We start from the raw sequence: 16,158 nt of genomic DNA, 5'->3' as shown, positions 1-16,158 counted from the left end.
AGAGAATGGCTGTCTTGCTGGCGTGTAGAACTATATTGGCGGTTTGGACAGACATGACCGCGTTGCCAACAATTGCAGCCTGGTTTGGTAGAATGGCCTCCCTTTTGCAGCTGGAAAGACTGGACTTCCTAGCCGGCAAGTGGAAGAACAATGTAATCTATACTGCTTGTTGGACTGCCTGTTTTGCCCTTTTCCCACAAGAGTTACAGGATGGGCTTATTAACAATGGTTACACATCTACATGGTCCTCCGGGTAGGTGGAGTAGGGAGGGCGTGAGTAGTGTAGGGAAAGGGGAGAATAGGGTAGGTATGGTGGTTGTATGTGGTTTGACTGTGGGACGATTCTGGTAGGTATGGATGACTTGTTGGTCACTGGGGCAGTGGCATAAAGTGGGGGTGGGTAGTGTAGGGGTGGGAGCAGGTTACTCTCCACAAAAATTAATGAGGGTGCATGCTGCCACAACTTTTGATGCTATGTGCTTACTGATTCTAATGATATGATCTATGTTCATATTTTCTTGGTGGTATTCATGTAATTATTTATTGGTGGACACTGTTCCTTTGTTATTAATAAAAATTATTTTGACTAAAAAAATTAAATAAATAAAATTGGGCGTACATGTGTGCGTGCCGGGTAGTGCACACACATGTACGCCCGCTCGTAGGTATGACAGTTTACCCCTATATGTATGTATGAATTTTCTAAAACTTTTCAGTATTACCCTGTTGAAAAATGACATGATCTTCATCAGGTGTCTTCAGCAGCATAACATGTAAAGAGAGGGTGACTCTTTGCCCTATGATTCTGATTGGTGCAATTCAGCAGAAGACAAGTTATAATGCCTCCAGATGGACAGACAGGCAGACACAGTAAACCAAGTTCTAAGCACTTTTAACATATCTTGAAAAACACTAAGAAGATGTATATGCACCTCTGCAATCCTTACTTGCTACTATTGATGGAGAAGATATATTGACCTTCAGAGGATTCTAAGAAATTTCTGGAGTGTAAGATACATTATGGCTCATTTTTTTGCCTGTGTCATCAATGTGATTCTCAGAAGGATTTGCTAGGACATATACTAATGGGTTTGATTGTACATATTTTTTTAGCACAGTAACATACCAAACATTATGAACCTCAAAATACTCCAGGGAGAGTACACCCCACTGATGTATTTAAATGAGCTGCCTTCAATATTGGAAAAGACATGAGATTAGTGAATAAGGTAAGAGAAGCATTCATGATTCCTCTAAGAAGAAGAGCATGTGTTTATTATTTTTCAATGTATTTTCATAATTATTGTTAATATTAATTGCAGCCTGTCTTTTAAAGCATCTTAAATTATCATCACCGATGTGCTAAGGAAAATAGGGATTTTTGGAAGTCAATTGCTTCCATGTTTCTGTTTTTTGAAGCATTTACACATTTTGGGAAGTCAACTTTATTTCAAAAATAAGGGTCCAAAGCTTCAGCAGAAAACTGGAACAGCACCACGAGGTCATCATCATCTCACATTTAGATTATTGTGAGCTAAGGAGGTTTGACCTCAGGGTTTTTTTTTTTAAATATAAAAATCCAAATACAACAAGAAACTATGCCGTCCTCCCCACCCCTTGTAAACTCATAAAATGTGCAATGACAAAATTCCTTGTGAAGGGAATCTATTTTACTCATGATATTTATTTTTCTACCTACACAACACCTGTTTTTGACTCAGAAACAGCAAATCATAGCAGTGTATACCACTGGACCCGGAGAGTAAAAACAATCAGAATAGAAAAGAATTGTGTTCATGCTCTTCTGCTAAAATGTCGTGCACTAAATCCACCGTGGAAAGTTGGAAGCATGATGCTGTATTGGTCAAACAAATGAACACAAAAATGAGACTATCCCTCTTCAGATCCACTTCCTCACCCCACAAAGAAGAATCAGAAGTAGGTCTGTGGAGAAACATTTTTTCCGAGACCCTTCATTCCATCAATTGCTTAGAATTCTCATTCAGAACGTCAGAATGATGTGGAAGTCATCTCAGATTAAGATGTTCAAGCAATTTTAAGTTAATGAAACAAAGGCTTTCAGAGAGACATTTGGTTTTCACACATCACGAACATAATGTTTAAAGGAAAATCCTATTACTTTTTAAAACATTTTTTGCAACACTTCTTCCTTTGTTTCACACTGCAGCATGCACTAGATCAAATGCAATTTATTGACCAGAAAAGCAGCGATACTCATTCTCCTTATCTCCCTCCATCCCAACCTAGTATTAAGCCTATTTATGATTCCTAAAAAGGATTCTCTAATTCAAACCAATTCAGTTCTGCATTCATGAAGTTAAACCAACCTCAAAATTTCATTGAATCCTTCACTGTCTTGATGATCTGACCTGGATCTGGGAACAGAACAATTACGAGACATAAATCTGAGTGGGAAAAACTGCAAGCTGCACACATTTTGCTGGTTAAATAAAGGTGCCAGTAGCATCCACTCCTAAGGAAGATTTTTCAAATATATCCAGATAGCACAATATTTGCTGTTAACCAGCTAAATTTATTTACATAAATTACGGTCCCAAATCTATAGGCTCAAATAGGCTCATGTTAGTGAATTGATACAAGTCAAAATTAGATATTATTGCAAGGACCCTATAAATATCATGGGGGGTAATCACGCCGCATTATTTACCAAGCACAGGTTAAACTCTAATTTGCATATGATGCTCCATCATTTACATGTGAGAACATGCACATGTTACTGTGTTTACATTAACATTTTCCTGAGCCCCCTATAATATGCTCAGTAAAGTCTTCCTACATAGCACACTACGTTTAGCATGCATGAGTGCCTTAACATGAATGCTAAAGTTGTTTCCCTGGACCCCTAAGTCCATGAATCTTATCAATTATGAGTGAATATGATGTAGGAGACCAATGGCATGTTTTGTCCTTTAAATGAATGTCACCGTGAAGAGGTGTAATATCTGAGAAAAGAATGAATTTACATTATTTTATTTTTTTCCTTTACAGATAAATGATGTAAGCTAAATGGAGATGCAAAATCAAACCTCATTCACTGAGTTTATTATCCTGGGATTTTCTGATTTTCCAAAGCTGCAAACTCTAATTGGTTTGATTGTCTTCATTTTTTACTCATTAAATATAATGGGGAACCTTTCAATGTTTCTAATAATATGTCTGGACTCTCATCTCCACCATCCCATGTATTTTTTCCTCAGTAACTTGTCCTTCTTAGATCTGTGCTATACAACATCCACGCTCTATAAAATTCTGGACATTGTCATAAGAGGAAACAATTCTATCACGTTTCCAGCATGTATGATGCAGCTGTACTTATTTATCTGCTGTGGGTGTACTGAGTTTAACCTTCTGTCAGCCATGGCCTACGATCGCTATGTGGCCATATGTAATCCCTTGCGCTATACACTCATCATGAACAAGAGAGTCTGTATCCTGCTGGCAGCCTCTTCCTGGAAAATTAGTTTTCTTCGTTCTGTGATGTATACTGTTCTGACATCACAATTATCTTTTTTTGAGTCCAGAGAAATCAATCACTTCTTTTGTGATCTCACAGCACTGTTGAAGCTTTCCTGCAGTGACACCTCCACGGTTGAAAATGTGCTTTTGATAGAAAGTTCATTTCTAACAGTGATCCCCTTTCTCTTGACTCTCACATCTTACGTTTACATCGTCTCCACCATCCTGCGAATTCATTCTGCGGAGGGCAGACGCAAAGCCTTCTCTACCTGCTCTGCCCACCTCATAGTCATTATTTTGTTCTACGGGACTATCATAAGTTTGTACATGAGACCAAAGTCAATGTATTCCCTTAATCAAGACAAATTATTTGCTCTCTTGTATACAGCAGTAATCCCAATGTTAAACCCCATTATCTATAGCCTGAAGAACAAAAAAGTCAAAGAAGCAATACAAAGACAATTAGGAAGAAAACGTTTGCCCTACTGAAGGGACCAATGTTCTAACATGCACAAAGGCATGAAGCCAAGAAAAGCATAGTAAAGGCCTTGTACTATGTACTAATCATATGTACTATTAAGATGTGATAAATGGCATTTATTGTTTCCTTGATTTCATATTCAAATATAGTTATGACATACCTTTACTCAATTAGCTTTCATGATTTTGTCGCAATTGTAGCGCCGCTCTCTGCTTCAAAGGTGGGGGTAAATGAGAAAATGGATTCAGTTGACCGTCAATGCTGGGCCTGACTTTATGGTCCAGAGTACGGATATGCAGTAGAGATGTGAATCGTGTGATCGATCGTCTTAACGATCGATTTTGGCTGGGGGGGGGGAGGGAATCGGATCGTCGCGGTTTTGTTTTTTTAAATATCGTGTAAATCGTAAATCGGGGGAGGGCGGGAAAACCGGCACACTAAAACAACCCTAAAACCCACCCGACCCTTTAAAATAAATCCCCCATCCTCCTGAACCCCCACAAAATGTCTTAAATTACCTGGGGTCCAGTGGGGGGGTCCCGGTGTGATCTTCCACTCTCGGGCCACGGGTGCGTTGATAGAAATGGCGCCGGCGCCATTTTGGTTCCTGTCCCCGGACGTCAGGAGCATAGGAGATCGCTCCAGGACCCCCGCTGGACCCCCAGGGACTTTTGGCCAGCTTGGGGGGGCCTCCTGACCCCCACAAGATTTGCCAAAAGTCCAGCGGGGGTCCGGGAATGACCTCCTGCACTCCAATCATGTTGCCGTAATGAAAAATGGTGCCGGCCATATGGCCATACGGCCGGCGCCATTTTGCAATATGGCAATATGGCCGTATTGCAAAATGGCGCCGGCCATATGGCCGGCGCCTTTTTTCATTACGGCAACACGATTTGAGTGCAGGAGGTCGTTCCCGGACCCCCGCTGGACTTTTGGCAAGTCTTGTGGGGGTCAGGAGGCCCCCCCAAGCTGGCCAAAAGTCCCTGGGGGTCCAGCGGGGGTCCGGGAGCGATCTCCTACGCTCCTGACGTCCGGGGACAGGAACCAAAATGGCGCCGGCGCCATTTCTATCAACGCACCCGTGGCCCGAGAGTGGAAGATCACACTGGGACCCCCCCACTGGACCTCAGGTAATTTAAGACATTTTGGGGGGGTTCGGGAGGGTGGGGGATTTATTTTAAAGGTTCGGGGTGGGTTTTAGGGTTGTTTTAGTGTGCCGGTTTTCCCGCCCTACCCCTTCCCCTACCCCTTCCCCCGATTTACGATTTTTGACGATAAATCGGGGGAATTCCTATTATATATCGCCTCTAACGATTTTTGACGATTTAAAATATATCGGACGATATTTTAAATCGTCCGATATAAAAAATAACATGAAGGACTCCAGCATCCTTCTGTTCCTGTTCGTCTGTCCGTCTCCCAAGTAGTACCTCCAGACTGTCTCACTGGTACTGACCTCGGCTTGTTCCTTGACCTGCCTGCTGCCTGCCTTCTGACTCCAGTCCGTTCCTCGACCTGCCTGCCTACTGCCTGCCTTCTGACTCCAGTCTGTCCCTCAACCTGCCTGTCTGCTGCCTGCCTCCTAATCTCAGCTTGCCTGTGACCTCGTCTGACATCTGGTACCTGACCTCCGCTTTGCTGATTATCCCTCGGTCTGATCCTTGGACTCTGACCCTCACCTGTCTGACCACGTCTAGATTCTGGCTCTGTCCCTAGCCTTGTAATCGCCTACACTCTTCTGGTTCTCTTTGTTCCATCTGAACTCCAGTCTCGAACCTGACTGCGCTCCCCTTCTGCCTGTGGGCACGCCGGACTTCCAATCTCCCAGGGGACCCTGCGAGGCCCACCTAAGTCCAAGTGGCCTGGGTCCCTATGGGCTCCTCCCGGGGGGACCTCAGGCTTCCAGTGGTGAAGCTCTTCCTAGCCTCTGTCTCCTCCAGTGCTCCGCCCCCTGGAGGAAGTTGCTTCCTGGTCCCTACCAGGGAGCCATTCTCCACTGCTCCAGGACAAGGGTCCACCCCCGAGCGCAACATTGCATATGTCTTTCTTGAATTTACTGGTGATGAAACAGGAAGAGCAACGAGCTCATGTGTGGAGTTGATATCAACTGAAGAAAACACTTCATTTCAAGACATTGTTTTAATAACCTGAGCAGGGAGGGTCTTGGATAGCAATTGCAAAAAATTATAATATGTCATCTGAGACATGTATTCTAATTATTTGCATTTGCTCTTTGTTGCAAATAATTTCTGTGGCAGAAAAAGGTATGCATTCTAAACTCAAAATGAAATGTCTAAGCTACACTGAAGGAGGTTGAACAAGACTGGTGAGAGTGTTTATTCTAATTGAAAGCTATGTAACCAATATACAATAATATAGGGAGGCACCCAGCAGAGCAGTCCACGTTTATTATCAAATTGCTCTGCAAATACAATACATAAAAACACATAATATTCATATTTGTTGGCAAAATGCATGTGATATTTGTAGACCTTAGCTGTAATGCACTACTTATTTCGACCCAGATTATTTTAATAGTATAATTATCAGCATAGTCTCTTTCACAAGATAGTTTTCATGTTTTTAATGTCCCTATTCCAAGGAATTTTTAGATTTTCAGCTTGAGTAAAAGGAAAGTCCACTCAAGACCACTTGGTTATAAAGAGCTAAGACAAGAGAGCCTGGTACTATGAATTTGTACATCATTGCTCCATAGTAAGCCCTACATTTTTAACTTCTAATGTGAGTGCTACCTCACATGTATGAAGTTAGGTAGCTTTCAAAACTCTTTGAATTCAAATCCTAAAGCAGAGAAACTTAGAAACAAACCTTTCTTCATGCATGTACTATATAAATGTATGTATATATATATATATATATATATATATATATATATATATATATATATATATATTATACCCCTCTAAGTAAGTTAAAGAGAGAATGATTACAGGTATATCACATTGGGTCAAATGAAAATTGCAAGAGCTATTCCTTAAGGACTTGTATTCAAGGCACAGGTTTCATGATAGAACAATTTAAATCAAACAAAATTCTCATGCTAGCCACCTAACTTGCTAACTCATCAAATGTAAAGAGATTATGCTTAAGTATCTTTGTTAGCAAGAGGTCTTCTGATTTCCATTTGCACTGGGTTAAAAATTAGTTTTCATTTGAATCCATGTAAGAATTACAGTTGTGGAATTCCGTCATCCTCTCCTTCTCAATATTATTATTATTATTATTGATCTTAATATTTAGGATTTTTAATTATAGTTAGAAAAAATGGACCACACACATATACAACATCACATAATCAGCCAATGTCAGACTCTAGACTGAGACCCTAGAAAATACTAGGAATATGTAGAGGCTAAAATTTAATTTTGGTTCATATATTCATTTTGTAAGTCAAAACCATTTGTTTTGTTTGTTTCAGATGAAAAAGTACAAATTTCTTTGTATGTTCTATCCATTCATTTATTTCCATTAAAGTCAATGAGGAAAGCATGCTGCCTATTTTGGGCTCCCAAACTGGAGTTAATAAATTCTAATGAAAGTTAAGCTTGGAGACAAGACAGCTGAGGGGGGATATGATAGAGGTCTTTAAAATCATGACAGGTTTTGAATGAGTAGATGTGAATCAGTTATTTACACATACGGATAATAGAAGGACTAGGGGCACTCCATGAAGTTAGCAAGCAGCACATTTAAGACTAATCGGAGAAAATTCTTTTTCACTCAACGCACAATTAAGCTCTCAAATTTGTTGCCAGAGGATGTGGTTAGTGTAGTTAGTGTAGCTGGGTTCAAAAAAGGTTTGGATAAGTTCTTGGAGGAGAAGTCCATTAACTGCTATTAATCAAGTTGACTTAGGGAATGGCCTCTGCTATTACAGGCATGAGTAGCATGGGATCTTTTTGGTGATTGGGTAATTGCTAGGTTCTTGTGTCCTGGTTTGGCCTCTGTTGGAAACAGGATGCTAGGCTTGATGGACCCTTGATCTGACCCAGCATGACAATTTCTTATGTTCTTATGTTCTTAAAAGTGACATCATCAGAAGGGTGAAGGGAAATCCAATGCACCAAGAGTATGTCAATGTTCCACCAAAAGTGACATTAGCCCAAGGTAATGTAAAGGATCAAAATGGTACCAACAGTGGCCTGAGTTCTTTAAGATATCATGAGAAGGGTAAAGCAACAGCATGATTGGCCAAAACAAGGCTCCAAAAGAGGGGGTAAAAAGGCACCAAGAAAAGTGCACCTGCTCAAGTTAGCATGAGAGGGACAAAGCAGCACCAAGTGACATGAACAACTCATGGCCCCATGATGAGGGAAGGAAGCACCAAAAGTAGCAGGAAAATATTCAAGGCACTGTTAGGGTATCAAAGCATCAAAAAGAGTGGCATGAAGACCCCAAAGCGCCATGAGAGATGCAAAGCAGCTAACCCCTGTGTTAAGAACATCACAATGCTGCAAATAAGGGGCAAAGTGCACCAATCAAATTGATACACAACCCTAGGCATGGAAAATCCAGAGGATATCCATGGAAGAGGCCTAATGTTTCCACATGGCATCATTTAGGGAAGAGGCTGGCAGGTCAGGTCTGGAGTTGGTCTTCCCTTTCCTGTGGAATAATCTTGGTGTTATCGTTATCATCTGTCATCACTTCTTCATCGGAGGCCAAGACGCTACTGACTAAAGGCTCCAAATTCTCTTTAGCCACTAAATTTTCAATATTCTATGATTCAGGAAGTTCTAGACATTTTTTCTCTGAAGCGGTTTTTGCAAACTTTACTTCCATTACCTGAGGAGCACTATTCATAGAGAAATGCAGTTCTTGTTTTGGATGCTGCACTTCTGGTTCCCCTTTCCTTGCCCCTTTCCTGCTAATTCTAGCTTGGCTGCCTTTTGCCCCTCTCCAAAGCAAGAGGGAGAGGAGCAGGCAATGTTTTCAATATGTTCTCCCAATTTTAATTTCTTATTACTTGAACCAGATTTCAATAAGGACTTCCTGTGGATACAAAGTCTCTCTTTAGGAACAGGACTTCCTTTTTTCTCACTGATACTAGTACTACTTGTGCTTCTGACAATCTAAGCTGGCTCTGGAGGAAACACCCAATACTCTACACCTGTCAATCTTCTTCCCGCTGCAAATCACTCTTCTCCCTTTTCCTCACAGGGCATGATGGAATTGGAAGTAGCCACTGGGTTTTTGGATGTCATAATATAGTTTGGTGATATACTGTACCACTCACCAGTACCACTCTAATACTCATAGAGTGTCTACCACACAATCATATCAACTGACTAACAGGCCGATACAGTACAGTGCACTCCGGTGGAGCGCACTGTTAACTCGCATTTGGACGCGCGTTTTCGACTTGCTAGCTTTACCTCTTATTCAGTAAGGGGTAATAGTGTGTCAAAAATGCGCAGCCAACCCCCCCCGAAACTAATAGCGCCCGCAACATGCAAATGCATGTTGATGGCCCTATTGGTTATTCCCGCGCAATTCAGTAAGTAAAATGTGCAGCCAAGCCGTACAATTTACTTTCAGAAATTAGCGCCTACTCAAAGGCAGGTGTTAATTTCTGTTGGCACCAGGAAAGTGTACAGAAAAGCAGAAAAAACTGATTTTCTGTACACCCTCCGACTTAATATCATAGCGATATTAAGTCGGAGGCCCCCCAAAAAAAAATAAAAAAAGAAAAATTAAAATTGGCCCATGGTCCATGGGTCAGAAGATGGATGCTCAATTATGCCGGCATCCATTTTCCAAACCCATGGCTGTCAGCGGGTTTGAGAACTGACGCCGGCAAAATTGAGCGTCGGCTGTCAAACCCGCTGACAGCCACCGCTCCTGTCAAAAAAGAGGTGCTAGGGTCGCGCTAGTGTCCCTAGCGCTTCTTTATACCATAGGCCCTCATTAACATATTCTTCCTCCCTGAATCACGTGCACAGGAGAGTGGCCTGTGCGCACGCTGGGAGAGCGGGCGCTCACCTGCTCTCCCACGACTTTTACTGTATCGGTCCATAAGTGTACTTCAGTGATAGCAAGCATTTCCAATCATTGTTATCATATTTGCACTGGCACAAACTCTCTACACACTGGCTAGGCCTTACAGGGTGTACAAAATCATCTCTCTCAATGTATGTGTGTGCATGTCTGAATGACTTCTTTTACACACATGAAACAAATCTCTCAGAGAAGAAACTGAGAAGGTTAGCAGGTCGTCTGTTCTGTTTACTACAATATCTCTGCAGTCTATAGATAAGCAGTAAACTGTGCAGAATCAGAGCCAAAAAATCACAGGGGTAGATTTTTAAAAACGGCGCGTTCATGTACTTTTGTTCGCGCTCCAGGCGCAAACAAAAGTACGCTGGATTTTAGTAGATACGCGCGTAGCCACGCGTATCTTCTAAAATCCAGGATCGGCGCGCGCAAGGCTGCCGATTTTGGGCAGCTGGCGCGCGCCAAGCCGCACAGCCTGCCTCCATTCCCTCCAAGGCCGCTCCGAGGGAACTTTCTTTTGCCCTCCCCTTACCTTCCCCTCCCTTCCTCTACCTAACCCACCCCCCCCCCCCGGCCCTATCTAAAACCCCCCCTACCTTTATCCGTGGATTTACACCTCCCGGAGGGAGACGTAAATCCACGCACGCCAGCGGGCTGCTGGCGCGCCGAGACGAGATCCGGGGGCAGTTCCGGAGGGCGCGGCCACGCCCCCGAACCACCCCAGCCCGAAACCACGCCCCCGGGCCCGCCCCAAAATGCCGCATCCTGCCCCCAAAACGCCGCTCCGATTGGCCCCGCCCCCGACACGCCCCCGACACCCCCCAGACTGAAAACCCCGGGACTTACGCGAGTCCCGGGGCTCTGCGCGCGCCGGCAGGCCTATGGAAAATAGGCGCGCCGGCACGCAAGGCCCTGCTCGCGTAAATCCGCCCAGATTTACGTGAGCAGGGCTTTTAAAATCCGCCCCACAGTGCACTGCTTCTCTGACTCTAGTGCCCTACACAAATGAACAGATAGAACACAGCACCACTGTTTCTCTTTCACAGTGAGAGCACATCAGCAGTGAAGATAACAAAAATCTCTTTATCAAGATTCTCCTTTTCAATAAATTTTAAAACCTTTTCTTTTACTCAGAGCTTTTGAAAAGGCAAATCTACCTGTGAAGTCCAACAGACAATGCAGTTTCATTGCGCATGCTGAGATCTTGCAACTGGAGGACATCATTATCACATGGTCCAGGTGGTGACGATTATAGGCTAGTTAAAAAAATGCTTCACCTTGACTGATCTTTCTTTCACTGATGTAGTTTTACATGGGCCATAGGCTGGGAAACTTAAACAAACACATTAAATACAAGTTTTTGTTTGTTTTCATGGACATCCTTCTTTCAATTCTGAGGGACCATGAATGAAATGATAATGAGCTCATGTGTTGCATTTTTACCATTTGTTTCAAATGAAGGCACATCCCTGGAAAATACAGTGATTCAACCAATTTTGCAAAATATCATTTGAAATGCTTGAGCTTATGGAGTTCTGACTTAAGAGTCTTTGTGTTAGCCCTTATATTTGCATCTCCTCCAACTCTGTATAGCCTATTGCTCAGAAGGCAAAGCTATTAGTCATGTCTCAGAATATCCCATAACCTTCCAACTCAGTTGGCTCAACTGAATTCTCACCGTACATGCTGTCTTGCATTCCCAGTTTCCATCTACATTACTATAATTATAATTTATTTTTTACTAAAACCTATATTTTTATTACATATCTGATGTTCTATAAGGCTATAGATACAGATATAAGAAAAACAATAGCTTCCAAAAATGAATATTTACTTATGAAAGCAAATGTCAAGAATTTACAATTTTCAGTGTAGATTAAAATAACATTGTTCTCAGATCTGTTCCCATACCTAGAAGACATGGCTGCTCTTTGTATGCCAAAAGGACACATTAATAATAACTTTCATAAAAGCATTTTTTACCTGCTTATTCTTTAGGCTGTAGATGATAGGGTTCAGCATTGGAATCACGGTTGTGTAAAGCATTGCAAATAGTTTGTTCTGATTCAGAGACAACATGGAAGTCGGTGTCATGTATGTGAACATTATAGTGCCATAAAATAAAACAACAACAGTGAGGTGGGACGAGCATGTGGAGAAGGCTTTCCTTCTACCTTCCACAGAATGGATTTTCATGATAGTGGAAATGATAAACACATACGACATCAATGTTAAAAGAAAGGGGCAGGCACCAAAAAGCACCCCTTCAATAAGAAGCAGGACTTCAATGATTGAGGTGTCACTGCAAGACAGTTTTAACAAAGCCGTTAGATCACAAAAGAAATGCTTAATTTCATTAGAGCCACAAAAGGATAGCTGAGAAGTTAAAATAGGATAGGTCATTGTATCTAAAAATCCAATAGTCCATGACACAACAGAGAGCAAGCAACAGACTTTTTTGTTCATGACCACCATGTAATGCAAGGGTCTGCATATTGCAACATACCGGTCATAAGCCATCACCGTCAGAAGAAAGAATTCTGTACAAGCAAAAGCCGTGAAAAAGTAGAGCTGCACCATGCATGAAATGAATGAAATGGTGTTGTTTCCTGTCGAGAAGCTCAGCAGGACCTTATGGAGAGTGACCGTGGTGTAGCACATGTCTAAGAGAGACAAGTTGCATAGGAAAAAGTACATGGGAGTATGCAAGAGAGAGTCAACACATGCTACTGTTATGATAGCCAAGTTTGCCATCAGGGTCACCAGATAGATAAGTAAAAGAACAATAAAAAGGAAGTTTTGGAGCTCTGGATACTCAGAAATCCCTTGAATAATGAATTCTGACACTGTCGTTTGATTTATTTGACTCATGTCTGCACTGTTTATTTTGCCTGCTATGAGAAAAAAAGAGACAAGATATTAAATATAAGTTCACAGGTTAAAGAGCAAGATCTCAGGAATTGGCCACGAGTCATCTTGACAAATGCCTAAGGGGCGGATTTTCAGAGCCCTGCTCGCGTAAATCCGCCCAAAACCGGGCGGATTTACGCGAGCAGGGCCCTGCGCGCCGGGAAGCCTATTTTACATAGGCCTCCCGGCGCGCGCAGAGCCCCGGGACTCGCGTACGTCCCGGGGTTCTCGGAGGGGGGCGTGTCGGGGGGCGGGGCCGGAGCGCGCGGCGTTGCGGGGGCGTGTCGACAGCGTTTTGGGGGGCGGGTACGGGGCGTGGCTACGGCCCGGGGGCGTGGCCGCGCCCTCCGTACCCGCCCCCAGGTCGCGGCCCGGCGCGCAGCAGGCCCGCTGGCGCGCGGGGATTTACGTCTCCCTCCGGGAGGCGTAAATCCCCCGACAAAGGTAAGGGGGGGGTGTAGACAGGGCCGGGCGGGTGGGTTAGGTAGGGGAAGGGAGGGTAAGGTGAGGGGAGGGCAAAGGAAAGTTCCCTCCGAGGCCGCTCCGATTTCGGAGCGGCCTTGGAGGGAACGGGGGGAGGCAGCGCGGCTCGGCGCGCGCAGGCTATACAAAATCGATAGCCTTGCGCGCGCCGATCCAGGATTTTAGTGGATACGCGCGGCTGCGCGCGTATCTACTAAAATCCAGCGTACTTTTGCTTGAGTCTGATGCGCAAGCAAAAGTAGGCTGATCGCGCTTCTTTTAAAATCTACCCCTAATTGAATTGATTGTCTTTAAAATGCTTTGTGGTACTAAATTGTGAGTTTAGAGGTCAAGCATGGCTTAAAATAGGTGGACACAATTAACTTGTATTTTTGAAAATGGACGATCAATTGTTTCCAAGCTCTGCACAGAATGTACTGCTGAATATAAACACAAATGGTCAAAATCAGGGACATATCGGAAATGGAAAATGAAAACAAAAATCACTCACAGTGTTGGTTTGCTGATACGTTATTTTGGAAAAGTGGCAAAAAGTAAATACATCTGATAAGAAATGTGTAAAATAAACACATTGCACTAAGAAATATGCAGGGATAAGTGGCCTAGTGTTTAGAGCAATGGAACTGAAGCCATGGGAACCAGTGTTTGATATCAATTTTCCCACGGATAGACCTGGGGCAAGTCACTTTTCTCTCCCATTGCCTCAGGTATGCACAATGGGGTAGATTTTAAAAGAAGCGCGATCAGCCTACTTTTGCTTGCGCATCAGACTCAAGCAAAAGTACGCTGGATTTTAGTAGATACGCGCGGAGCCGCGCGTATCCACTAAAATCCTGGATCGGCGCGCGCAAGGCTATCGATTTTGTATAGCCTGCGCGCGCCGAGCCGCGCTGCCTCCCCCCGTTCCCTCCAAGGCCGCTCCGAAATCGGAGCGGCCTCGGAGGGAACTTTCCTTTGCCCTCCCCTCACCTTCCCCTCCCTTCCCCTACCTAACCCACCCGCCCGGCCCTGTCTACACCCCCCCCTTACCTTTGTCGGGGGATTTACGCCTCCCGGAGGGAGACGTAAATCCCCGCGCGCCAGCGGGCCTGCTGCGCGCCGGGCCGCGACCTGGGGGCGGGTACGGAGGGCGCGGCCATGCCCCCGGGCCGTAGCCACGCCCCGTACCCGCCCCAAAACGCTGCCGACACGCCCCCGGAACGCCGCGACGACCGGGCCCGCCCCCCGACACGCCCCCGACACGCCCCCCTCCGAGAACCCCGGGACTTACGCGAGTCCCGGGGCTCTGCGCGCGCCGGGAGGCCTATGTAAAATAGGCTTCCCGGCGCGCAGGGCCCTGCTCGCGTAAATCCGCCCGGTTTTGGGCGGATTTAGGCGAGCAGGGCGCTGAAAATCTACCCCATTGGTTGTAAATATTTTGGAGCAGGGATATACCACACCCAAATACTTACCACCATTGTACTTCTAGTAGCAATATAAAGGGGTAGATTTTAAAAGAAGCGCGATCAGCCTACTTTTGCTTGCGCATCAGACTCAAGCAAAAGTACGCTGGATTTTAGTAGATACGCGCGGAGCCGCGCGTATCCACTAAAATCCTGGATCGGCGCGCGCAAGGCTATCGATTTTGTATAGCCTGCGCGCGCCGAGCCGCGCTGCCTCCCCCCGTTCCCTCCAAGGCCGCTCTGAAATCGGAGCGGCCTTGGAGGGAACTTTCCTTTGCCCTCCCCTCACCTTCCCCTCCCTTCCCCTACCTAACCCACCCGCCCGGCCCTGTCTACACCCCCCGCTTACCTTTGTCGGGGGATTTACGCCTCCCAGAGGGAGACGTAAATCCCCGCGCGCCAGCGGGCCTGCTGCGCGCCGGGCCGCGACCTGGGGGCGGGTACGGAGGGCGCGGCCACGCCCCCGGGCCGTAGCCACGCCCCGTACCCGCCCCCAAAACGCTGCCGACACGCCCCCGGAACGCCGCGACGACCGGGCCCGCCCCCCGACACGCCCCCCTCCGAGAACCCCGGGACTTACGCGAGTCCCGGGGCTCTGCGCGCGCCGGGAGGCCTATGTAAAATAGGCTTCCCGGCGCGCAGGGCCCTGCTCGCCTAAATCCGCCCGGTTTTGGGCGGATTTAGGCGAGCAGGGCTCTGAAAATCTACCCCAAAATGATCATTATTATTAGAAATTAAGAGAGATTTGGCTCGAAATGTGCAATATATCTGATTGTTTCATCTTTAAAGGACGATAAACAGTTAACCAGACATTTTAAAAGTCATGGGGCGGATTTTCAGAGCCCTGCTCGCGTAAATCCGCCCAAAACCGGGCGGATTTACGCGAGCAGGGCCCTGCGCGCCGGGAAGCCTATTTTACATAGGCCTCCCGGCGCGCGCAGAGCCCCGGGACTCGCGTACGTCCCGGGGGTCTCGGAGGGGGGCGTGTCGGGGGGCGGGGCCGGAGCGCGCGGCGTTGCGGGGGCGTGTCGGCAGCGTTTTGGGGGCGGGTACGGGGCGTGGCCACGGCCCGGGGGCGTGGCCGCGCCCTCCGTACCCGCCCCCAGGTCGCGGCCCGGCGCGCAGCAGGCCCGCTGGCGCGCGGGGATTTACGTCTCCCTCCGGGAGGCGTAAATCCCCCGACAAAGGTAAGGGGGGGGTGTAGACAGGGCCGGGGGGGTGGGTTAGGTAGGGGAAGGGAGGGTAAGGTGAGGGGAGGGCAAAGGAAAGTTCCCTCCGAGGCCGCTCCGATTTCGGAGCGGCCTTGGAGGGAACGGGGGGAGGCAGCGC

At 45.8% G+C, this 16,158-nt stretch overlaps 2 protein-coding genes across 2 annotated transcripts; one reads left to right on the top strand and one right to left on the bottom strand.

Moving 5' to 3' along the window:
- The first annotated feature begins 3,048 nt into the window (after nucleotides 1-3,048).
- On the top strand, nucleotides 3,049-3,987 carry LOC115077551 (olfactory receptor 5V1-like). Its single transcript, XM_029579845.1, has one exon. The coding sequence runs from the start codon at nucleotides 3,049-3,051 to the stop codon at nucleotides 3,985-3,987; it is 939 nt and encodes a 312-aa protein (XP_029435705.1).
- A 7,918-nt stretch (nucleotides 3,988-11,905) lies between these two features.
- Nucleotides 11,906-12,865, bottom strand: LOC115077550 (olfactory receptor 1019-like). The gene has a single exon (XM_029579843.1). It carries the CDS (start codon nucleotides 12,863-12,865, stop codon nucleotides 11,906-11,908), a length of 960 nt encoding a protein of 319 aa, XP_029435703.1.
- Between the last annotated feature and the right edge of the window lie 3,293 nt (nucleotides 12,866-16,158).

The sequence above is a fragment of the Rhinatrema bivittatum genome, chromosome 16 (assembly GCF_901001135.1).
Source record: "Rhinatrema bivittatum chromosome 16, aRhiBiv1.1, whole genome shotgun sequence".
Taxonomy (NCBI): Eukaryota; Metazoa; Chordata; class Amphibia; order Gymnophiona; family Rhinatrematidae; genus Rhinatrema; species Rhinatrema bivittatum.
Note: the sequence above shows the minus strand (reverse complement) of the source record. Positions and strands in the feature narration are given on the sequence as shown.

Bases quoted from the DNA above. Each gene is read 5' to 3' on its own strand.
- LOC115077551 (XM_029579845.1), top strand. From the start codon at position 3,049: ATGGAGATGCAAAATCAAACCTCATTCACTGAGTTTATTATCCTGGGA.
- LOC115077550 (XM_029579843.1), bottom strand. From the start codon at position 12,865: ATGAGTCAAATAAATCAAACGACAGTGTCAGAATTCATTATTCAAGGG.